The following is a 26,466-nucleotide window of genomic DNA, read 5'->3' on the forward strand; positions in this document are numbered from 1 at the left end:
TGCATTCATCTCAAATGCTAGCAAAATAATGCTCAAAATTCTCAAGTGAGGCTTTAACAGTACGTGAACTGAGAATTTCCAAATGTTCAAGCTGGATTTAGAAAAGGCAGAGGAACCAAAGATCAAATTGCTAACATCCGTTGGATTATAGAAAAAGCAACAGAATTTCAGAAAAACATCTACTTCTGCTTTATTAACTCTGCCAAAGCCTTTGACTGTATGGATCATAACAAACTGCGGAAAATTCTTGGAGATGGGAATACCAGATCACCTTACCTGCCTCCTGAGAAACCTGGATGCAGGTCAAGAAGCAACAGTTAGAACCACACATGGAACAATGGACTAGTTCAAAATTGGGAAAGGAGTACGTCAAGGTTGTATATTGTCATCTTGCTTATTTAACTTATATGCATTAAAATCATGCAAAATGCCAGGCTGGATGAAGCACAAGCTGGAATCAAGATTTCAGGGAGAAATATCAATAACCTCAGATATGCCGATGACACCACCATTATAGCAGAAAGTGAAGAGGAACTGAAGAGCCTCTTGATAAAAGTGAAAGAGGAGAGTGAAAAAGTTGGCTTAAAACTCAACATTCAAAAAAACTTAAGATCATGGCATCTGGTCCCATCACTCCCTGGGAAATAGATGGGGAAACAATGGAAAGATTGACAGACTTTTTTTTTTTTGGCTCCAATATCACTGCAGATGGTGACTGCAGCCATGAAATTAAAAGATGCTTGCTCCTTGAAAGTGGAGAAGTCCAGGGTCAGGCAACCCACACCAGTACTCTTGCCTGGAAAATCCCATGGACGGTAGGCTGTAGTCCATGGGGTCACTGAGAGTCCGGCACGACTGATGCGACTTAGCAGCAGTAGCAGCAACTCCTTCAAAGAAAAGGTATGACCAACCTAGACAGCATATTAAAAAGCAGAGATATTACTTTGCCAACAAAGGTCTGTTTAGTCAAAGCTAAGGTTTTTCAGTAGTCATGATGTGTGAGTTGGACAATAAAGAAAGCTGAGTGCCAAAGAATCAATGCTTTTGAACTGTGGTGTTGGAGAAGACTCTTGAGAGTCCATTGGACTGCAAGGAGATCCAATCAGTTCAACCTAAAGAAAATCAGTCCTGAATATTCATTGGAAGGACTGATGCTGAAGCTGAAACTCCAATACTTTGGCCACCTGATGGAAGAACTGACTCATTGGAAAAGACCCTGATGCTGGGAAAGATTGAAGGCAGAAGGGAATGACAGAGGATGAGATGGTTGGATGGCATTACCAACTGGATGGATATGAGTTTGAGCAAGCTCTGGGAGTTTGTGATGGACAGGAAAGCCTGGCGTGCTGCAGTCCATGGGGTCGCAAAGAGTTGGATGCGACTGAGTGACTGAACTGAACAAACAGGTAGGTAGGAAAATATTTGAAATACTTCAAGTCAGCTGGACAAAAAACTAGCAAAATTTGTTCCTGAAACAGTTAACAAATATGCTCATTGTGAGGTTGGTGGATAAAAATATAATTACATAGGATTTGATAAAAGCCCTTTGCCTTTGAAATGAGAATGTTAGAACTTCCCTGGTGGTCCAGTGGCTAAGACTCTGTGCTCCCAGTGCAGGGAGCCTGGGTTCAATCCCTGATCAGAGAACCAGAACCCAAATAAGAGCATGCAACAAAGATCGAACTAATCCTGTGAGCCACAACAAGACCTGGTGCAGTCAAATAAATATTAAAAAATAAAATAAAATTAGAATGTTACCTTGCCTTTCAACTAGACTTTGAGAACTGGAAGTATGTCACGAAGAATATGAACACCATGTATTGAAAGAATGCATAACCACAAGTAAGGGTCAGGTACTCTTCTGAACATGAGATAGTAGGTTAGACGGTGGAGCTAGATTTGGATTTGAATTCCAGCTCTGCCAATTATTACTGTGTGATCCAGTTACAAAACCCCTTTACCTTAGCTTCTTCATGTGTAACATCGACAGAACAGTATATGTTCTTTATGGAGTCATTATGAAGATTAAATAATACATTGATTGAGCTTGAAACTCTGCACAGTTCATGATAAGCATTGTGTGTTTGCTCTTGTGTGTAATCTCTGAAGAGTCTCTGACGTATCCCGTCAACAAGAATGAGCTGACTACTGCGTCCTGGATAAGCAGGCAATCCAAGCAGAGACATCTGTCATGGTGTCTTTAACCAACAAAGTGTCATAAAACCAACAAAGGATGAAATGCTATTTGCCCATATGTCAATGTGGACAGTTCTACAGCTTATAGTCAGTCATTTCACTGAGATGTCCCAGACACATGGCAGTTTCTTGAATGTTTTACTCTGTGATGAATGACTGAAAACATTCTAACCTAGAGAACTGTGTGGGTCTGGTAATCCATATGCTTCTAAATGCCCTTTATCTAAAAAAAAAAAAAAAGAAAAAAAAACCAGAACAGGTAATTTTTTTTTCCTCCTAGGCAAATTTAATATTATGCTTCTCCAAATTACCTTAAGTCATTCTTATTTTTTCTCTATGTATTTAAAATTTTAACTTAGAGGAAATTTGAAAGAGCACAAAAATGATCACCTATGTATTCTTTAGTGATATATGACTACTGTTAATATTGCATTTGTCTCTTTATCCACCTATTATTTGCTTAAATATGTGAAATTAAGTTGCAGATTTCATGACATCCCTACATAAATACTTCACAATGTATTCTAAGAGTAAAGAAATTCTCTAACAGAATTATAATATCTTCATTACATCCCCAAGTTTTTAACTTCAATTAAAGAAGTTATTTATTTTCTATTATTATATATCATTAATGTATATTATTTTATTCATTTGTCCTTAAATTGTTTATTATAGTTTTTTCTTTAATCCAGAATTCAATTAAAGGTCACAATTGCATTTATTTTTAGTCTTTTTTTTTTTTTGGCCATGCCAAGACCATTGCAGGATCTTAGTTTCCTAACCAGGGGTTGAACCTGGGCCACTGCAGTGGACCTCCAGGGAATTTTCAAGCTACTGCAATTCTGGAGATGTTTGCTAAAGCAATTAGCATGTCTGTGTAACCACATGTCCAGCTCCCTGTATTAGCTTCCTAATACACTGTAACAAATTCCTGGGTGATTAAAATAATGCAAATTTATTATCTCACAGCTCTGGAAGTCTGAAACAAGTATCACTGGTAGAGTTAAGGTGTTGGCAGGGCAGTGCATCCTCTGGACATTCTAGGGGAGAGGCTGGTTCCTTGCCTCTACCAGCTTTTGGAGGCTGCCGGCACCCTGTAGTTCTCATCAGTCCAACCTGTGGCCATCACATCTTCCTGACTCTGACTCTCCTGCCTCCTTCTTTCATTTATGATGATTACATAGGGCCCACTTCCAGGATAATCCAGGGTACCCTCCCCAGCTCAAGATTCTTAATCAAGCCTGCAAGTCTCTTTTGCCATATAATGTAACATATTCAGTTTCCCAGAACTAGGACTGGGCATCTTTGGAAGTCATTATTCTGCTACTGATACAGTAAAATTACATATCTGAAGGTGGGACATGAAAATATTTAAACACATTCTCTCTTGGTCCATTCGAGCCACTATCCACTCCCCTTCAGTGTGCACTATGCATGTCCATTACACATTAACCAGATCCCTTCAGAAAACACACGAAGGCCACCCACCCAAAAAATGCTATTTCCTCCCAGTGCCAGCAAGCTTAACTCCTTAGGAGGTACATTCCTTTCTCAGTCCTGTAAGGGGTCACAGTAATCCACCATTCGCCTTGTTGGATTATGGAAACTGCAACAGGTTAGTTCCTTTGATCTACAACCCTTTGTCTCAAAAATTCATATAACTGTGCTTTGACTACCAACGAATGGGAACAGTCCTCAGAGCTTTCTGAAAGTCTGTTTCATGGGCTATAACCCTCAGAGTAGCTCGAACAAAACTTTCTATTTCCTTCTTAGAGTGACCAATCATTAATATTTACATTGACACTTCCACACTTCACTTCCTTAACCTCTTTGCTTGATATTCTGCTCTCTGAAGCCTTACTGCTGATCTTTTTAAGACTCCTACACATCCTCACCGTTTTCATCCCCCTCCCTGATTTTTTTCCCTCAGTCTTCATTGTAATCTCAAGGATGCTATATTTTTCTTATCTTTTCTCTTCAACTAGAATATAAGTCTGTGAGGGAAGCCATTTTTCTCCAGTTTTCAGTGCACAAATACCTAGAGCAAAGCTTGACATTTCAATAGGTGCCTAAGCACTTAAACAAATGACTCAGGGTTGTAGTTAACACATTTGTACATAGATATCCTGTAAGAACATGTAATGTAACAAACAAACAAACACTCTGCTAACTGGCAAGATTTAAAGTGGTGTCCATAAACTGCTTGACGATTGCTAAAAGGATTCTGAAATCAAAGAACTATGCGTTCTAAGCAACATCAGTGCTATTTATCATCAATACCTCTGGATCCGTGCTTCTCATACATTAATATGCATATGAACCACAAACCGTCACACACCTGGAAGCTTGCTAACAAGAATGCAGAACGCAGATGCTGGTTCTGGAGGTCTGAGGTGAGGCCTGGGCTTCTGCACTGATGAGTTTCTGGGTGATATTATAACTGCTGGTCTATGAAATAGCAAAACTTAAATGATGTTAAAATCAGAAATGTCAATGGTAACTTCTTTTGCAGGAAAGGTGTTAAAACCGAGATCTAAGGACCTAAAGCAAGAATCATTGTGCCCCAACTGTACCATTACGGATTACTGGTGTGGTAAGGGATTCTCTGAATTGAGATATCACTTAGATTGGTGTTTGTAATGCATAAATACTGGTTTAAATACACAGGGAGGAAAAAAAAGGCAGACTAGGTCAAGGAAGCAGAGGAAAAGATAAGAAGGCTTACTTTTCTTGTAGGGATAAGACTTTAAAAATAGAAATATATATGAAGTCATACCCCACATCTCAGTACTCGTTTGCTTTCTTCAGGTCCCGTCTTTATATTCCCGCTTGCAATCGCGAATGAACCCTTTCCCCCCAAACTGTAAAACCATATCATGTACATGTGTTAGTTTTTTATTGGTTATTCTTTTGCCACCATGAACATCTGAAGTGCTTGTGTAATGCATTTACCTTTTAAGAAAATCAAAGTGGCAAAAGTATGCGGCTTGCAACATCTACTACAAATATACTGGAAGATTGGGATTGACGTATTGACTGCTATATACGAAATAGCTAATAAAAGACCTGCTATATAGCACAGGAAACTCTATGCAATGCTCTGTAATGGCCAATATGGGGAAAGAATCTAAAGAAAGAGTGGATATATGTATAACGGATTCACTTTGCTGTACAGCAGAAACTAATACTGTAAATCAACTATGAAAAGTGAAAGTGAAAGTCGCTCAGTCACGTCTGACTCTGCGACCCCAAGGACTATACAGCCCATGGAATTCTCTAGGCCAGAATACTGGAGTGGGTAGCCTTTCCCTTCTCCAGAGGATCTTTCCAAACCAGGGATCAAACCCAGGTCTCCCGCACTGCAGGCGGATTCTTTACCAGTTGAGCCACAAGGGAAGCCCTGTAAATCAACCCTACTCCAATAAAAATTTTTTTATAAACAACAAAACAATCCAATAATAAAATGATCCAACAAAACACAGTCCTCTGTCCTAATCTCCCTTCTCATGAGGTGGCCACTTTCCAAAGCACACTGTCAACCTTTAGCAATGTCTCCTGATACATAGTTCTAGACACTATCTATCTATTCACTTTTAAGGGAAGGTGAGGTTTCAATAGTCTATATAGCTCCCACCCAATCACAGCTAACGCAGCTTTTTGGTGAAGTTAGCTTTTATTGTTACCATCATGACGTGCAGTAGTAGCAGCAGCAGTAGTCGTCGTCGCTCAGTCGTGTCCGACTCTGCAACTCAGAGGACTGGAGCCTGTCAGGCTCCTCTGTCCATGGAATTCTCCAGGTAAGAATACTGGAGCTACCTGGGAAGCCCTCATTATGTGTAAATATTCAAAATTAAGGATATAGTATATTAGGATACATACTTCGCTTTTCATTTGCTTGTCAAATTACCTACATCACTCCCACACTGTGAGAAAATTTCTTCCCAATATATTCATTCATTACATGCATCCCCCCTTTCTCTTCCCTCTTTCCCTCCTCTTCTTGGAGACATTCCCCTACCACACCTGTAGGAGCCTACTCTACCTGTATTCCGTCTGGGCTGGCTATCCCCCCTTAGGGCTACTGTATGGCTTCTTCCTGAGTCATCTCTCACCAGCCAGGCTTGAAGACAGGCAAGCAAAGGGAGGAAGGGCAGTAGGAAAGGATGATGGAGTCAGAAGGATTAGTCTCAGTGAGATGTTAGGTAGGGCTGGAGCTGGCTGCCCTGCCTAGTCACACTGGGTTACCAAGCATGTCCAAGACAAATGTTTGGGGTGAAATTTTCTTGTTTGGTCGCACCACAGAGCTTGTGGAATCCTAGTTCCCCATCAGGGATCAAACCCAGGGCCCCAGCATTGGAAGTGTACAGTCCTAACCACTGGACTGCCAGGGAATTTCCTGTTTGGGTTGAATTGTAAGGCCTCATTTTATCGATGCTTCCGGTATGACAGAGGATATGGAAATTGCATCCTCTTCTTTAATGACTATGAATATTATTTTTTACTTATTTTGAGAACTTCTGTACTTCCATAGGTGAGATGTGTGCATTTTTAGAAACTTTTTATGCACCAGTTATACAAACTATATAAGGAGTATTTTTGAAATGCATAGATGGTTATTGATTTTAAGACCTTAAAAGGCACCAATAGTCACAAAATTGGGAGAAGACCTTACAAGCAATAACTAGAGTATTTATAGCACAGAGATTGGGTAAATAATACATCAGATGATACCCGTGGTGTATCAGAGTAAGAACAGAGTAGGCAAGTTGAAGCAACTTACTTTTTAATTAGTTTTTATTGGAGTATAGTTGCTATCTCTGGCCATAGTCTGGGTTTAAAACACAGCTTGAGCTACACAACTTGGGCAAATCAATTAACTTCTCTAAGTCTTAGTCTCTACTCTGTAAATTGGGGATGATGATGATAATACTTGCTGTGTAAGACTCGAACAAAAAGTTAATGCATCTTAAGTACTCAGCACAAAACAGGACACATAGGAAAGAACAATTAGTATTATACATTTTCATGCTAAAATCTAGAGCAGCCAGTCAAAATGTGAAAACACATAGAATGATTTTACTGTTTTTATGAGATTAGGATATTCCAAAGACTCACTGAATTAATTTACTTATGTATTCATTTATAAAATAAATATTAAGACTTCCTATGTTCAAGTGCTGCAGACAGTGTTACAAATATATAAATGGTTTTTTAAATAAAAGGGCTTATGCAGCATTTCAAAAGCCAAATTTGTACTGACAGATGAATGGATGAAGAAATGTAGTAGATACACACAATGGAATATTACTCAGCCTTAAAAAGAAGGAAATCCTCGTATATGCCACAACACTGATGAAACTTGGAGATGTTATGCTAAGTGTTTAATAAGTCAGTCCCTAAAGGACAAATACTGTATGATTCCACTCCTGTGGAAGTACCTAAAGTTGTCAGAATCATAAAAACAGAAAGTAGATGGATGGTAGCCAAGGGCTAGGGGGAAGGGAATTAGTGTTTAATAGGAACAGAACTCCAGTTTTGCAAGATGAAGTTCTAGAGATGTTATACAACAATGCCAACACTAACTGAACCTAACACTACTGAACTGTATACTTAAAAATGGCTACCATGGCAAATTTAATGTTACATGCTTTCTTTTTGACAATTAAAAGCAAAACAAAACAAAACTTTTTAAAGCCCTGCAATTAGCAAATGAAATGCTGAGTCTATGATGGTTAGGTGGAGCAGCTCAGATCCAAGGAGGTGAAATGACTCAGCAATAGCCCAGGGTGGCAGCTCGATCACTGTGCCCCGCCTGCAGCTGTAAAGGCCCTCATTTGTGGAGCTTCCGACTATGTCCAAGAAACAGGCATTATTTCATTTAGTCTCACAATATTCTTATGTGCTAAGTGCTACTGTTTTTGCTGTTCTGTGGACGAGGAATTGGCAAAGTTTTGAGAGACAAAGTTGTCCAGATGCTGGAAAGAGTGACTGCACTTGAGCACCAGCTCCTCTGTAAAACTTATTCTCTGCTACTACCCTCTTTTGGGAAGATGAGGAAATCTGGGACAGATGTCAAGTAGCTAATGCAACGGCAGAGGGTGAGGGTGGTGACGAGAGACGGACGGTGGCAGATCTACCTATGGTATGAACCTTAAAGGTAGGACTTAAGACAAAGTGGGCCCGAGTCCATATACCAAATTTAGAAAAACACATCAGCACTGAAGTCAGAATCACTGAAATCAGTGTATGAACAGAGTGAGTAGAGAGTGCGAGAGACAAAGCCCTGATTGACTTCTTGCAACCTCTGTGGCAACACACGTCACTATGCAACTTTTGAAAGAGTTGCTTCCTACAATAGATAACTAATGAGAACCTACTGTACAGCACAGGAAACTACTCAATGCTCTGTGGTGACCTAAACGGGAAGGAGATTCAAAAGAGGGGCTACACGCATATATATAGCTGATTCACTTTCCTGTACAGCAGAAACTATCACACCACTGTAAAGCAACTATACTCCAATAAAAACTAATTAAAAAGTAAGTTGCTTCAACTTGCCTACTCTGTTCTTACTCTGATACACCACGGGTATCATCTGATGTATTATTTACCCAAACATCTTTACAGAGAGTCGTTTATGGTAATCAGGTTGTGAATAAAGTTCTTAACCACTTTTGTACTTGGACCCCATCTTAATGATCATTATTTTTTTGTTATTTTTATGTTTAGCTCAGTGTTATTAAGCATATTCAGTTTCGCAACTATCACCAACATCCATTTCCAGAACTTCATCACTGCAACATATAATCCTGTGCCTTCATTTAACACTGACTCCCTCTTCCCTCCTCCCAAACCCCTGACAAACACCATTGTATTAAAACTTTCTGTCTCCAGGTACCTCATGCAGGTGGAGTCATACAATATTTGAATATTAAGTTTTTAATACTTTTCAACAAACCTCAAGGCTATTCTTCAGTGTCTTCTCGGTCATCCACACTGCTGCACACCTAGGGAAAACCTCACTGTATGGAAATTCTCTGACCTCAAGAGCTAGAAATCAGTTCTTAGAAATAAAAATCACCATTTTTCTTACAAGAGCAAAATGCAAAGGACTACCCTAGCACCCAAGCAGAGACGTCAGAATGGAATAGGTGGCAGGAGAAAATGAACAGAACATAGTTTGGACGGAATTGGGGATCAACAATTTGTGTTGAATGTTTGGTATGTGAGCTCATACGTATTAAAGCATGGGAAAATTTATCCTAAAATTCAGCTGGAAATGAGTTCTGGATTCTTCATTTTCTATTCAACATTAGTGTAAAAAACTGATTCAGCGTTTTTAAACTGGGCTGTCTTGCCAGCGCAGCTATCTACGGAAACTCCTTTGCTTTGATGCAAGGTTTCTCATCCTGGGCACTGCTGACGTTTGGGGCTGCATACTTGTTTTGTTGAGGGCGGGGGCGGGGGGGGGGGTTGCTGGAGGGGGCAGTCCTGTGTATGTAAGATGCTTAGTAGCATCTTTGACTTGCACCCACTAGATGTCAGTAGCACTTCCTTACCAAGTTCTGACAACCAAAAAAGACTCAACACTGCCAGATGTCTTCCAGCGGGCAAAATCATCCCAGACAACTGTGGTTTTAGGAGGATGGAGAAGAGAAAGCACATTTCTTGCTTTGTTGAAGTAACTCAACTGTAAGTCTCTACTTTGACCTGAACTTTGATAAAAATTAAAGTTATAAATCTGGTTATAGACTAAAACCAGCAAGCACTCTTTTTCCATTGACTTCCAATAAAATAGTAGCTCAGATGGTAAAGAATTTGCCTGCAATGAGGGAGACCTGGGTTCAATCCCTAGATCAGGAAGATCCCTTGTAGGAGGGAATGGCTACCCACTGAGTATTCTTGCCTGGAAATCCCCTGGACAGGGGAGCCTGGCGGGCTACAGTCCATGGGGTGGCAGACAGTCTGACACAACTGAATGAGGTTCACTCACTCCAAAAATACCAGACTCAGTTTCTTTGTGCATGCTCAGTCATGTCCGACTCTTTGTGACCCCACAGATTGTAGCCCACCAGACTCCTCTGTCCATGGGGATTCTCCAGGCAAGAATACTCGAGAGGGTAGCCATTCCCTCTTACAGGGTATCTTCCCAACCCAGGGTTCAAATCAGCATCTCCTGCATTGCAGGCTGATTCTTCACCACTGTGCTACCTGGGAAGCCCTCACACACTCTTAAGGAAAAAAAATACTGGGAGACTGGGCTAGCTGGGGTACTGCATTCAGGGCTAGCTGGTCAGGATGGTTTGCAAAAAGCAGCACGTCTGGGCACTTTCTACCTCGAGTTACAGGCCGACTCCTCCTATATCGATCACATTTCTGAAAGCCTATTAATGCATTTCTCCCATTACCAGATGCACAGCTACATATTAACAGCAGATAGATTTTAGAGGTGCCAGATACACAGCTTCCCTGGTGGCTCAGCTGGTAAAGAATCCATCTACAATGCAACCCACAATGGAGGAGACCTGGGTTTGATCCCTGGGTTGGGAAGATCCCTTGGAGAAGGAAAAGGCTATGGCACTCCAGTATTCTGGCCTAGAGAATTCCATGGACTGTACAGTCCATGCGGTGGAATAGAGTTGGACACGACTGAGCGACTTTCACTTTCCAATGCACAGCAGGTGCTCAAACATTTACTAGGTAAATAAGGATAATCAGAACCAGATTCATAGAGACCAATCTGAAAAAAAAATTGTAATGTAAAAACCAACTCACTTTTGAAGTTTTCAGAGTATATAAAATTGAGGTATCTGTGATGTTAATTCTATAATCATGCTGTTTTTCAGCTTGTCTTCGATGAACTCCTTTGTTCAGTTAGATAAGTACTAGTACCCAGTCAGATACCAGTCTCCACTGGCATCCCATGTTCCAGCTAAACCAAGCTGTGTAATGATGGCCAGTTGGGGAGATACAAAGGGTATGTTCAGTCTGGAAAGCGGATGCAATATTGTAACTGTGTAAGAAAAGGAAAACTTTTGAACTAAAACCACTGAAAGAAAAGCTATATCCAAGGTTGTTTTGTTTTTTGATTGAGAGAATGCACAGATTTGGGGGAAGAAGATCTTTTATGGGAATTTTAAGAGAGAATGATTTTTTTTTTTTTACCTTGATCAAACCAACCATGGTTTAAAAAGTTCTAGTGATACACCCTAGTGCTACTTACTTCACATATAGCCCTAGCATTGCCTCTTTGGCTTTCTTCTGCTATTCTGGTCCTGTAACCCCAATGAGTCTCAGGCCCATTTAGCTCTAGACAAAGTTTACGCCTCACCTCTTCTAGGAAGCCTTCTGTGATTACACCTTAGTGCGCCATCACCCCCATTTCCTACCTCCCATCAACACCTTGTGTGTTATTCTCTACGAGAGCACTAACCACACTGCATCGTGGCTATCTGCTCTACTTTGCGTCACTGAAGGCAAATACTCAGATATCTTTTGCATGAATGAATGTAGGTAAATCTGAGATACTGAAATTCTTACACATATAAAGGTTTCTTGTATTTTCTTGTTTTACTTTTGATTACAAGAATAATTTAAACCCAGCTAGAATAATTTAGACACAGCTATTTAAGTAACTAGGAAATCTTTAAATAAGTGATATCTTTCTACATTTGGCAATTTCATAGTAAAGACATCTATAAAGTTACCTAGTATGAAATAATTTGAGATGTGCCATAGATGTAAATATTTGTTTCAGGAATATTCAGCAAAGGTCTACAAACCAGGATTATGCCGCACACATACCAAGGAATATTTCGCTGCCATGAGACGTCATCCTATAGAAAAACACAGAGAATATATTCAAAATGTAATGTTAAAATACATGCACAGAACAGATGCATTCAAAACCTTAGTTTTGAAATCTAAACTTTTCATTCTCTGGTTAATAAAACTTAATGTTCCTTTTTGGAGAAGGAAATGGCAACCCACTCCAGTGCTGTTGCTTGGAGAATCCCATGGACAGAGGAGCCTGGAGGGTTACAGTCCATGGGGTTACAAAGAGTCAAACATGACTGAGTGACTAACACAACAACAAGGTTCCTTTATAGTTTTCAGCATTAAGTCAAATTGATTATCTTAGCAATCCACAAAACAGCAACACAGATCATCTCAAGTGGTGCTATTAAGAGGCAATTTCTTTTGCAAATTTTCCAAATATTCCACAATAGCAGTGGACAACTTTTTAACTGACAAGGTTTTTTTTTTTTTTTCTGACAAGGTTTTTTAAAGCTTAACTCTGGACCTTGCATTTGCATGGCTATAAAACTACACTGATTAACTACAATAAAATGAACTAAAACAACACAGGAAGCAAAGATGTCAAAGGTTAAGAAAAAAAAAAAAACCCTTATGGGGAGGAGGGATAAATTAGGAGTTTGGGATTAGGAGATAAAAACTATCATTTATAAAATATTACACACACACACATACACTCCATATAGCACAGGGAACTATATTCAATATCTTGTAATAACTCATAATGAAACAGTACATGGTGAAGAATATGTACGTATAACTTAACACTTTGCTGCACACCAGAGTCTTACACAACGTTGTAAATCATCTATACTGCAATAAAAAAATGTTTCAGAAAAAAAAACCACCTCATATATTAGGGAGTAATATTGCCAACTTTTGTTTCTTTTTACTGTAAATGTTATTCTAAATTAACAATAATAAGAAACACTTGAATTTACAAATATATCTGGCCTGAAGATTTTAGTTTTTTAATGTTAGATATAACTTGGTGAAAAGTTGTTTTGACCTAAGTTTCTAATAAAATATGAAGGAATAGAGTGAATTTACTCCAAATCTGAAACCTCAGATTCAAACCGTATCTTACTTGAAAATGTCAAAAGTCTATCAAAGATTTTGAAAACCCACAAGAAACAAACATGTTTTAAAACATGGAATTACATGCTTTTTTAATTGGTTTTCAGCAGTGTGGGTAAATGAATGACACTGATGCTTAGGGGAGAAAAGTAGAAAGAAAAAAAAATTAACCAGTAGCTTTTAATCACCATTCTTTAATAGCTGACATCTTAGTATGTTTCTGAAATGAACAAATTAAAGGTATTGTAAATAGCAATCTGAATAGTCAACAGTAACTTTCTTATAGTCTTATCAACTGAAATAATAGAACTTTAAACATAACTTAGCTTTCTACCTTGTCACATTAAACCATAATCTTCTGTTACCCATTCATTTCTTGAGTGCCTGCCTTTACGCGCCAGGTGTTTGATCTAAGTTTTCAAGTAGAGTTATTATTCAGGTTATGTCACTCTATTTAGTTGTCAACAGTAGTTAGAGCAGGACCTTAAAGAGGTCAAAATTAAATTAATATTTCGATCCAAAATGATTATAAAACATACCAAGGTCATGAAACATAAAACATTACTGAGACAAGTTCAGTGCTTAAAATACCTTCCCTTTTTAAGGATAAGTGATAATATATACATGCATTTAGAGATATATACATTGGATTGTGGTTGCTACCCCTGACAAATCTTTTCTCTTCAGATGCACTTACAAATTCATGAGAACAACACTGATATAGGACTTTCTAAAAGCTTTTAAAATCCTAGTTAGGAGATAAGTGACTTGTCACACAGTAAGACAGAAAAACAACTGATATACATTGTTAATTTTTTCAAGTAATGTTATGTACAGTTTTATTGCCAGTATATGCACAACAGTAAGCATAGAACTATAAATACACAATGTAATTAACAGTAGAAAACAAAATTGTTACAGGTAAGGGGGGGGTGATGTAGAGAAACTATTTTCCTGCTGCTAGAACAAAAACAAAGGAAGGTAAAATCCTATGACAAATCATCCATTCAGTACTCTTGTCTTAAATTCTTTACATACATTTCTACATTGTTTTTCAATTAAACAAAGAAAGTACAGATAACTCTGTTAACAATAGCAAATTGCTTCCCTAATAGCCATTTGCCTTTCCAGTCAAATTCACTTTATGTTAAGATAACAAAAACAAAAGTCAAGGTAAGAAATCATTAGTATCCTGGTTCCATATGATCTAATCTGCCTTTCACCAAAACCGGTAATTTTTGAAAGTTGGCTGCACATGAAAATAAGAGGTGTAGCAAAAGGTGATTAAAAAATTTGTTAAAAAGTAACAGAAGATCACCCTTTTAGTAGTTTCCTAAAAGACACTATATAGGCAGCAGCTCAATTAAAAGTATTAGCCCTGAAGAGGTAGAGAATTTGAGCCTATTACATGAAGATAATAATAGCCTTGGCACCATCTTCTCTCTCATCAGGATCAATGTTTTCAAGTAAGACAATTTCATGGCAAAAGGAAACCAGGTTCCACCACATAAAGAAAAGGTGCTGGTCGACTCCCATGTCGCAATCATTAGTTTGTTCATTAAATGAGAAACAGAAGACGGTCAAGGACACACATGCACTTGCTTTCTTTTTGTCTGTTTCCATTATCAAGTTTATTCATAAGTGAATTTGATATCAATAAATAAAAAAGCATCATTCACAACCAAGATAAACAAACCAAAAAACCCTGCAATGAAACCTTCTACTTGAATAAGTAACAAGAAAAACACAGGCTGATGATTTGGTGCAGCTTTCTTAAGGGATCAGAGAGGGGACATGGTTTTAAATAAACGTGGCAAGGTCAACAACCAACAAACGATACCAGCTTTACAGAACTGGCTGGTTCTGTAACGTTTCTTTGAGGTCTTAGTTTTAAACTACAAATCACCCCAAAGAAGTTGCAACTAATGACATGTATCACCATCACACCAACAGAGTCCAGCTGGAGTTCAAATCAGTCCTGCTTTGTTTCACATCATTTCAATATTTCTAGCATAGGACATGATACGGAACAAAACTTAAAGTAGCAATAAAAATATTATTCTGCATTTGAATAAAGGCCAAAAAAAAAGTTTTAGACTGTTAAACTTTAAAGCTTTAAGCATTCCTGTTTAACCAGCATTAAAAAAAAATTTTATACAAATTGTAACACTGGCAAAGGTTAATGGGAAGACAAAGAAGTACAAACGTGTGAAATGATGAATTAGATTAAAAATTACTTTGTATTGATCAACTGATGTTAATACTGCTTCTTCTTGAATTTGGAATAACTATTGTAAAAGTTACATGCAGACTGAGGATAGTCCTCTGTTACGGAAAATACAAAACAAAACAAAAAACTAAAACTGGGAAACAATGGTAAGTTTCAAAAGATGTATTTGAAAATTTCTTTTCATTGATGAGGGTGGTCTGTCTGTCCTTTCTTTGAGAGACCTGGTTCACTTCTGTCAGCTTCACTAACTTTGTCCGGAAACATCAGTAGTGGGGTCAACTCCTCCAGAACCTGTCTGTGCACGTTTGATGTAAAGATTCAGTAGCTTCATCTGCAGATTCAAGCCAAACACATGTCATTTGAGCAAGCTGCTCTAAATTATCCTGAGATGCTCATTAAAGAAAATTATACACATATGTGAGCTTCAAAAGGTATTTTAGACTGAGGGGTTATTATAATGCACTATTGTTGATAATTAAGAATTTAAAAAAAAATTTAAGTCTTAGTTTTGTGCATGACTGAGTATTCTAGCATGCCTTTTCAAAAACTGTTAGAGTGATGAACATGTAACACTTAAAGAAGTCACCATTAGGACAAAAATGGTAAACATCTGAGCATTATGTGCTCTACAGTATGCTGCCTTACATTCTATCTTTTTATCTTCACAACATTTTAGAGATGAGGAAACTGAGATTCAGGATGTACCATCCCTGCCTAAGGTCAAAAGGGTAGAGAGCAGTGGGCCAGGAGACGAAATTAGGCTCTTGAGTTCCAGCACCCAAGACCACAGACAACTACGTCACCACTCTCCTCACAGGAATGTTTTTGATTTCCTGTCATTTTTCAGTCTGTACTGTATGAGATCATATTTTTATAGTTTGGAATCAAAGCACATATAATTCTGTTTTTCACTTTTTTTTTTTGAACCTAATGTCATTCTCAAATATTTTTCCCACCTTATTGTTGTCACATGCAAAATTACTACTGGCTGCCTAGTATGCTGATAAAGTGATGAATTTTAATTCTTCTACAGATAACTCTGGCTTATCAGGACCTAACTTTGCACAAAACTCGGAAAACTTTTCCCTCTGAAAACCACACAGTTGTTCAAAATTTGCTTTTCTTAACATCTACTCTTTGACCCAATGGTTTAACCCAGCATCCATGGCATTCAGTGGCTCACTGAACCCTCTGAAACTAGGTGTAACATTTTCTGCATAAGTTTATTTTTCTTGAGATTATACCCGAAGCTCAAAGTGGTCTGTAATACAGAAAAGGTTAGGAATCACTGCTTTAATCTATCTGTGACTTGTATAGATTTTAATGTAAGGTATATATTTGAGTTCTTTTTCCTTTATATGTATTTCTTATTCCCTTTTGCTACTTAAAAAATAATTTTGATTATAGTAAAGACAATTGTTAGGATTTGTGGAAACTTTAAATGAAGGTGAGGGTCCTGCTAACTGGTTCATAAACCATAATTCAAAAATCATAGTTTATCCTCACCCTTTAGAACAGATTTAAGGTTTTGATGATACCAAAGAAATGAAGAAAACAAGACTGATGTTTTTCACATCTTAAGGACTAATTGTAAAATTTATTTTAACATATCAAATAAAAATTAAACATTTATGGTGATCATAATAAGAGCAGAAAGAGAATGAGAACAAATATTTGATTATCATAATTCATAGGGGAGAATTTTTAAAATGTTCTAGTGTTCCATAATTTGGTACATATAAATCCATGAATATATAACCACAATTTATTGTTTTTTTTCTTTTTTCGGCTGTACTATGTGGCATGTGGGATCTTAGGCCCCCAGTCAGGGATAGAACCTTGTCCCTCTACAGTGGAAGCACAGACCCTTAACCACAGGACACACAAATATATAACCACAATTTACTCTGTTTTTTTCTTTTTTTCAGCTGTACTATGTGGCATGTGGGATCTTAGGCCCCCAACCAGGGGGCCCCCAGACCCTTAACCACAGGACATCCAGGGAATTCCCAACTGCTATTTATTATTTTCTTCTTTTTCTATTTATTTTTAAACAGGCATAGGGCTAAGAATTGAGTGTGAGAGTGGGAAGAGTGAGGTGGTGATTAGGAACAACCAGAAGCAGTAGACATTTTTTTCACAGCAATCTACCAACCATCCTACCAAACCGCTGACTTCACTTGAGTGACAGAAGTGAAAGTACAAATAGCTAAAGTGCAAACGTTAAGAGCAATTAGGATGGACGCTTAAAGCCTAATTAAAAGTCAAGTAACAAATACCCTTCAACACACACAAACAAGTATATTTTGAAGAGCGACCCATGGCCACCATCTTTAGGAGAGAGCAGCCCTACTTACTTTACTGCCAGTGAGCTGACTGAGATGTGGTTTTAGTTCATCACCAATTACTGCATGAACAGCCACCAGGCAGAAGACACAAGCTTTCCGAACACTGCTTTCCGAATTATCATAACCCTGGGAAAAGATCCTTGTTAGTACTCCTGCAGGATCTGAGAAAAGTACCATCGCACAGAAACAGAACTGCAACTCAGAGAGGAGATGTCAAGCATGCTGACAAGAGAGTTTTGCTGACTGGGTGAAGTTAACTTTTCACCTTTTCAGGCAGTGACGCCCCTTTCCCTCCTCCCTTTCCCTTTGAGCACCCCCACTCCACTGTCAGCCTGTTTTATCAAGGTCTTTCTTGTTTAGCCTGGTAAGCTACAATCTCTGGCTCTGAGGCCACCCCAGTGCCTGCAAAAGTCTCTGAATTAACCTTTCTAAAGCCTTCAGCTTTAGCGTATTTAGCAGCTCCTCACGAATGAATAAAACCTAACCTCCTTGGCCTGGCAGTCAGGGTACTCCTCTAATCCAGGCTGAATTAGATTAACATCTGGCCCATCCCTACCATTACTCTAAGTTATTTATCCAACAAACATTTATTCATGTCCACTACTATATGCGTGACACACACCTATTATGTATATTCTGTTCTTAGCACCAAAGCATAGATAAAGAAGGAAGACATTTGGATCTTATCCTCAAGGACCTCACAACTTAGTAGTTGCAGGTTAGAACAGAGTCACAAAGCTAATACTATAGATGCACAAAGAAATGAATGATGGCATCTTACACACACACTATTTAATAGTAGTCATTAAAGTTATACCCCACTCCAATACTCTTGCCTGGAAAATCCCGTGGATGGAGGAGCCTGGTAGGCTGCAGTCCATGGGGTCGCTAAGAGTCGGATACGACTGAGCGACTTCACTTTCACTTTTCACTTTCGTGCATTGGAGAAGGAAATGGCAACCCACTCCAGTGTTCTTGTCTGGAGAATCCCAGGGACAGGGGAGCCTGGTGGGCTGCCGTCTATGGGGTCGCACAGAGTCGGACACGACTGAAGCAACTTAGCAGCAGCAGCAGTATATTATTTATTAGAATGGAATAGTAAAAGGTTCCATTCTATGGAAAAGGTTCATAGTCTTTGATTAACTTAAGCAAAGCATGTCACAAAATAAGATCCCATTTTTGTTAAAGGGTTTTTATATGTATGGGTTTGTATGCAGAAAACCACATTAAATGCTCATCTACCACACTAAACAGTAAGTTTTATGTTGTGTGTATACTAACCGCCCACCCCTACACACACACACACACACACCCGCTAGCTATTGGGTCTTTGGCTCTGAACACCCACAACAGCAGGAAGGCTTGGTCGTGACACTGGTGTTGCCTGGCCAAGTACCTAAAATAACTGAATCCCCAGTGTATCAACACTGCTTCTTTCTCCAAGTTTACTGCCTACCTGTATTAGGCCTGGCATGATCTCTGGCAAAAGCAGGTTAAGCGTCTCCTTGGACACTCTCTCAATCACTTTTGTTTGCATCTTGATGGCAGCCAGGTTGATGGGGTAGTCTGCAGTCTGGATGATGGGACACAGCACTTTGATGCACTGCTCCGGGCTGATGGAAGTGGCCAGCACTGACGCAGCCTCCTCAGCAGATCTCACCACCTAGGACAGAGGGCAATGCTGAGCGGGGAAGTGATTCTGTAAAATGTATGCTGTGTCCTGGGTGTGCACATTTCATGAAATACATAATACAACATGGGATCCGGAGTTTTCTTTGAAAACATGAAAGTAAATAAACGGATACATGGGGCTTTATTATACCATTCTTCCTTCTTCTGTGTTGTCTCTCTTTTTAAAAAATAAATAGCATGTATTTATTGGGTAACATTTTTACTCAGTGCTGTAATATAGAAGGTTTGGGGATACCAAAAAGCAATTTCTGTGCCTGCAATCAAAAGGTTTCTATGTATAAAATCTATATGAATTTTGGGAGTTTGGGGACTATGTCTTTATATTTTTCTGTACTCTCTCAATGCTGGCTTGGTTTAACGATTAGAGCAGTTTAAACACGGTATTGTGGTCAAGTTCGGCAGGGGAGCGGAGGCTCTGTCCACCTAGACTATCCTGTCACTGGAGTCCTCAGCATCAGCCATGCTGAGACCCTGCTCACTGTTAGGACCCTCAACTCCAGGATGGCTTGTGCCCCTTTTATCATATTACAAAATAAAATAAAAGTCATTCCATTAATATGTTATCAAATTAACAATCTATTTCCCCTACTGTTCATGATTTTCTTTCCTTCTATACTGGACTTGGGGAGGTAAGATGCTGGTTTTGCAAGAAGAAAAAGGTATCTATATTTTTATTGGAATCTGTAATCTCTAAAGAAACCCTTGAAAAGATGCAACGATTACTGCTTCTGTGGCTATTTTTGGTATTGTCTCACTCACGCTCTCAATCTGAGAGGTTTATAAAGGAACAGTGGGAAATACACCGGATATCAGCAGCTGCTGCTGTTTAGTCGCTACGTTCTGTCTCACTCTTGCGACTCCACAGACTGTAGCCCACCAGGTACTTCTGTCCACAGGATTTCCCAGGCAAGAATACTGGAGTGGGTTGCCATTTCCTACTCCAGGGGATCTTCCCGACCCAAGGATCAAACTCATGTTTCCTGCATTGGCAGGCAGGTTCTTTACCACTGAGCCACCAGGGAAGCCCCTCGGAAGTCAGTAGACCAAGGGCTAGTTTTGGCTGTAATAGCTTAAGGATATCAATTTTCTTTTGTAAAAATTGGTATGCTGCCGGCCTTATTTGGCTCAGAAGGTGGATAACTAAACTATAAATATTACACAGATTTTTTTTTGTTAAAGGCTTCAGTAAGATGCTACAGATGTACCACTCAAACACCAGCTGGATTTTTTAAAACTGGATTAAAAATTCGAGTAGATTTAAAAGTTATGGCACATAATACCACAAGATTCAATCATAGCTTCTGAAAGGTGAATAACTCAGATGGTTTTGATTTCTTCATAGCATCATCAAGATTTTCTTATTGTCATGTATGTGAAATGTTTTGTTTCAGTGTGGTTTTAGCTGCATTTCCCTAAAGATGAATGAGACTGAGAATCTTTTCATGTGCTTATTGGCAATTAGTATATCTTCTTTTAAGAAGGGTCAACTGGTCTTCTGCTCACTTAAAAATTGAGTTATTTATCTTTTGACTGTTGAGGTATAAGAGTTCTTCATATATTATGGTTGTTATAAGACATGATTTGCAAAAACATTCTCCTGTGTTGTGGGCTGTCTTTTTACTTTCTTGAGAGTGTCTTTTGAAGCACAAAGGTTTTTAATTTTGATAAAAGTTCAATTTACACTTTTTCCCTTGTTATCTGTACTTTTGGCATTATATATAAGAAACTACTGCCTAATCCAAGGTAACAAAGTTTGATACCTATGCTTTCTTCTGAGAGTTTTACAGTTTTGGTTCTTATACTGAGCTTTAATCTATTCTGTCTCATTGCTGTTTTAACTTTCCTTTTTTTGGACTCGTCTTTTGCTTATGTCTTAGAGACACCTAATGCTCTCTCTTAGAACTGCAGTCCCTATTTGAAACTGGCTTTTCTTATTATTCCTAAGATTTTCATAAAAGCCCTTATGATTATCTCATCAATGCCATTGGTTATGGTGGGGATATCCTAACAATGAAGTAATGAGACAGGTTTATAGGACTTTTTCAGGAAAGTTGAAAGAGTGCTTTATTGAATAAACTCTTTTAACAGATACCTAGCTCTTCAAGGCAATTTACCACTTTAAAATAACAATGATTCTTATTTCCATTAGTTATTAAAAATACAAATCCTATTGGTAAATGGAAAGTGAAGTTACGACTGGTAAACTCTTAAGTGGAAATCTAAAAGTGAGTGAAAAGAGAAAATAAAATCAGATAAATTACATCCTGGAGTTATCCTATTTTGGATAAAATGCCATGATATCAACATAACTAATTTAACAGAAAAGAACATATTTTTGCCTTTCAATCAGATACTACCTTGAACATGAAGTGGTCATAAAGAAAATGTTTGCCAAGGGCACTTTCCAAACACATTTATTATGTTTCATACAATAATAGCAAAAGTACTGAGAACAAAATAATAATTTAACTGTTAGATAACTCACCTCCTTATGAGGGTCTTTATGTGCTTCAAGTGTTTTCATGACAGTCAATTCTGCATAGTTTTTAAATCTTGCTGGTTGATGCCTTAGGATTTCTCTTAAAACCTTCAATGCCAAAGCCCTGATTGTAGGCTAAAAAGAAACATTTTAATGTTGTAATGCAAGAAAAGTTATGACCAACCTAGACAGCATATTAAAAAGCAGAGACATTACTTTGCCAACAAAGGTCTGTCTAGTCAAAGCTATGGTTTTTTACAGTAGTCATGGATGGATGTGAGAGTTGGAGTATAAAGAAAGCTGAGAGCCGAGGAATTGATACTTTTGAACTGTGGTGTTGGAGAAGACTCTTGAGAGTCCCTTGGACTGCAAGGAGATCCAACCAATCCATTCTAAAGGAAATTAGTCCTGAATATTCATTGGAAGGACTGATGCTAAAGCTGAAACTCCAGTACTTTGGCCATCTGATGCAAAGAACTGACCCTTTGGAAAAAACCCTGATGCTGGGAAAGATTGAAGGCGGGAGGAGAAGGGGACGACAGAGGATGAGATGGTTGGATAGGATCACTGACTCAATGGACATGGGTTTGAGTGGACTCTGGCAGTTGGTGATGGACAGGGAGGCCTGGTGTGCTGCAGTCCACATGGGGTCGCAAAGAGTCACACATGACTCAGCGACTGAACTGAATGCAAGGGTCTTAATATAGGTTGAGGGAACTGTAGAGAACTGCATAAAGTATGTGGTATATTACGTAATCAAGCTTTCACATCTCCAGCTGAAAACTTACACTTCTCAAATGAAGAACCACTAGCTCTATTAAAAAAAAAATTTACTTCTGAATAATTGATTCAAATATGCAAAAAAAGTTGCACGTTTGAATAAAAATTTATGTCAGCAACGTTTTTCCTGTGGTTAATTGCTCAAAATCATTGATATACTTGGTTGAGAAGAAAAAGTATTTTATGGTGAAAATTTCATGCACACTGAAGTAGCAGCAAAGACTCATTTCCCCAAATGCCAAATATGTGTAGTGTTTGATTAATAGGAAATGACAGGCAACCCAAGGCACAAAAACAGGCTATTGTTTATATGTTCTGCCACTTACCTCTTTATCCCCAAGGGTTTCAAGCAGTAAGAGTAATATCGTTTTGAAGTGTTCATCCCAAACACTGAAAGATTCTTCCTGTGTCAGTTTCATGAGTTCGTACAGGGCGATTTTTCTTTCTTCTACGCGTTCATTATGGTTAGACAGCTCCTTCAACAACTCTGCGACTAGGTCGGAATGGTCTAGGGAAAGATCTGTCATATGGACGTGATGTTAATTCTGTGACTTTAGAGGGCAACTTTCACAAGGATGGCGATAACTTTATAACATCATGAGACACAAACAGAAAGCTGGTTATAAAAAAAGCAAAGAAAAATGACTAAGATTCTTTTCCATTTGTCATCCCCAAAACCTCAATGCTAGCTTAAAACTGTTTATGATAAAAATTCATGAGAGAGAGAACTGTATAATGAATCCCCAATCATATTATGAACCCCCATCACCCAGACTTAAAAACTAAGATTTTACCATTCTTTTATCACCTTTGCTCCCACTCTCACTTATTTTTCTCAAATATTTCTAGCAAGTCCCAAATGTATCATTTCATCCTTACTCACTTCAGCATGCATTTCTATGTTGTCATGCCAAGAGGCTCACAGGGTTTGGGTACTCCATTTTTAGCAATACGAATAGTGATCACTGGATTTAACCAGTAACAGCTTGATCCTACCATTGTAAAGTTCTCTGTCTGTCAATCTCTGAATTAAAGATTTCACTCACTGAAGGGGCTGAATTAATTACTTTATTAGGAGTTAAAAATGTGTTGTAATTTTTCTGAGCGTGAGTTTGTCAACTAGTGCTATTTTGATTACTCTGAAAAGGAGTTCAGAGTCAAGAGTTTGGGCCCAGTGGTTATCAAGGAGTTTTCATTTGTTTCTGCTTTCTTTTTTAAAAGTATAATTATGAACTCATTAATTTTCTGAATGTGAAAGGACATGCTGCTTATTTTTCAAGTCATCACATAATGCTTTGAGTCATCTTTGTAGGAAAGACGATTCTATGCAAAAGTTCACTTCAGGACATTACAAAACACCAGAGTTCTTCCTAAATTCTTTTGATGATAAAATACATGATAAATTCAGGTTTTAAGGGACGTGGGCAGGCATTTGCGTGAGCTGAGCTTGTGCCATAGATTCCTTTCCCTTCTAACCCCGTCTCTGGAATAAAATAACCACAGACCATGGTGCCTGAGCCTAGAAGGTCCACCTGGGGTCACTGCCTCTCCAGGAAAGACGTCTGACACTGTGGAGCCGTATGCTCTGTGGCTCTGCTCGGCATGAGCATTCTAGTCTTCTGGAGAGGGTCACAGCCAACAAAAGGAAAGGTTCAAGAGGAAACTGCACGTTTCCCTAAAGTGACCCTGGAGGTTGTAGTCTGCCAGGTGGCTCATTACTGGTCCATAAAAATAGACACTACTGTGCACATGCTACTGGCTGGTTGGCCACAGACGGAGAGAATACCAATTACCTGACATTACAGATCTCAGGGAATCTATAACTACGGAAAGAAAAGCTCTATTTCACTTAAGAGGACTCAGAAATCTGAAGAAAGAAAACCAAGCTGAACTACCGGAACGGATGAATTACCCCCCACCTTCTGGCTGCACCCCATGGCATGGAAATCTTAGCTCCTCAACCAGGCATTGAACCCATGGCCCCACTCAGCATTGGAAGTGTCGAGTCTTAACCACTGAACCTCCACTGAAGTTCCCAGATGACTTCTATTGGAATAAAACTAACAATGATAGGGAAGGGAAACTGAACCAAATAAAATGACAACACTGACTATAAAAAAGGAAATGTGTTAGGACAACTTTCAGGGAACTATAATAAGAGCACTAAGAACCTCTGATCCCCAAATACTCATACATGACAGCACAAAATGTGACTACTGAAATGATCACTTGAGGTAATCTGGAAAGAATAAGCACTGAGGAGAACCAAATTAGGATTTTGGAAAATTAAGAAGAATTTTTAAGAAATGCAGAGCAAAATCATGAAAAATAAGAAATTTCAGTTCAAAGATCTTAATTTGGAGAAACAAAATAAACTTACAATGAATTCACCTGTTATAGACCAACATTAGAACAATGTTGCTGGTTTAACAAGAGCGACTGCAGCAGGATAAATACATCTCTACAAACTCAAGAATCACTGAGAAGTTACATTATCAGACTTTCAAAGACGTCAGAAAATCATTCTGATTAAGAGTGCATTTTATTTCAGTTGAATAAAGGGAAATCTCAAGAAAGCGCTTTGTTTCAAAGGAGCTCGGTTCTCCTCTTCATGAATACGGGCTTTGTAATTACTCTAGAAGATAATTAGAAATGATCTGTCACAAGAATGGTCTGGACAGATGACTGACAGGAACATAATTTCTGCCAAAGAAAGGACAAATTATTTGTTGATAAAGTACAGTCAACTGTATTTCCTCTTCTAACACAGAAAGGCATTGTGGTTCTGTGAAAAGAACAGAGGCTCAGGAGTCTCACCAAGCCTCTCTCTCTCAGCCTTTGTGGGACGGGAGCACACTCTTAATTAAACTGTGGAGGCTGGGTTTTCTTATCAGTAGAACTGGAAAACGGCACCCACCTCCTAGGGTCAGAATGAGAATCTGGGTCTATAACATGAGTTTCTCTTGAATAACATTATTATTCTCACCAGAGATGGTATATATTCTGGAATATTACAGTCCCTGGTGAACTTTACAAAGGTCATAATTAGAAGTGGCTATGAGTGGGTTTGTCTTGTTATTTTGATAAATCTATCATTAATGTATGTATCTGTTTGTGACATGTATAGGAACACGTGAGTAAGAGATACTTAATAAGAGTATCTCAGAGTTTTAAAACAAGTTTTCTTTCGTAGAAACTCCCACTTGAAGAAAATAGTTATCTCCTAACAAAGGTCCGTCTAGCAAGGCTATGGTTTTTCCAGTGGTCATGTATGGATGTGAAAGTTGGACTATAAAGAAAGCTGAGCGCAGAAGAACTGATGCTTTTGAACTGTGGTGTTGGAGAAGACTCTTGAGAGTCCCTTGGACTGCAAGGAGATCCAACCAGTCCATCCTAAAGGAGATCAGTCCTGGGTGTTCTTTGGAAGGACTGATGTTGAAGCTGAAACTCCAGTACTTTGGCCACCTGATGCGAAGAGCTGACTCATTGGAAAAGACCCTGATGCTGGGAAAGACTGAGGGCAGGAGAAGAAGGGGATGACAGAGAATGAGATGGTTGGATGGCATCACCAACTCAATGCACATGGGTTTGGGTGGACTCTGGGAGTTGGTGATGGACTGGGAGGCCTGGCGTGCTGCGGTTCATGGGGTTGCAGAGAGTTGGACACAACTGAGCAACTGAACTGAACTGAACAAAAGTTTTAGATTGTGAAAACAAAAAGAAGAGGAGAAATTTTACTTGGGGCCAAGGTATCAAAGAAAAAACAGCAAAATTGAGGTCAATCTATTAAACAGGATAATGTCAGCAACATTCACAATAATGTCAAAGTCTTCACCTCAGATTTTAAA

The 26,466-nt window shown here is 38.7% G+C and overlaps 1 protein-coding gene across 23 annotated transcripts in view; it reads right to left on the reverse strand.

The window, feature by feature from the left end:
* Nucleotides 13,891-26,466, reverse strand: part of CLASP2 (cytoplasmic linker associated protein 2) — a 180,343-nt gene continuing 167,767 nt past the window's right edge. For all 23 annotated transcript variants that reach the window (XM_018067148.1, XM_018067145.1, XM_018067144.1 and 20 more), the window contains 5 exons: nucleotides 22,945-23,138; nucleotides 21,845-21,973; nucleotides 19,124-19,330; nucleotides 17,677-17,793; nucleotides 13,891-15,650 (listed from right to left, as the gene is read on the reverse strand). In XM_018067148.1, coding sequence (XP_017922637.1) covers nucleotides 15,564-15,650; nucleotides 17,677-17,793; nucleotides 19,124-19,330; nucleotides 21,845-21,973; nucleotides 22,945-23,138 — 734 coding nt within the window. In that variant the 3' untranslated portion in view covers nucleotides 13,891-15,563. The remainder of the gene's footprint in view (nucleotides 15,651-17,676; nucleotides 17,794-19,123; nucleotides 19,331-21,844; nucleotides 21,974-22,944; nucleotides 23,139-26,466) is intronic.

This window comes from Capra hircus, chromosome 22 (genome assembly GCF_001704415.2).
Source record: "Capra hircus breed San Clemente chromosome 22, ASM170441v1, whole genome shotgun sequence".
In the NCBI taxonomy this organism is placed as follows: domain Eukaryota; kingdom Metazoa; phylum Chordata; class Mammalia; order Artiodactyla; family Bovidae; genus Capra; species Capra hircus.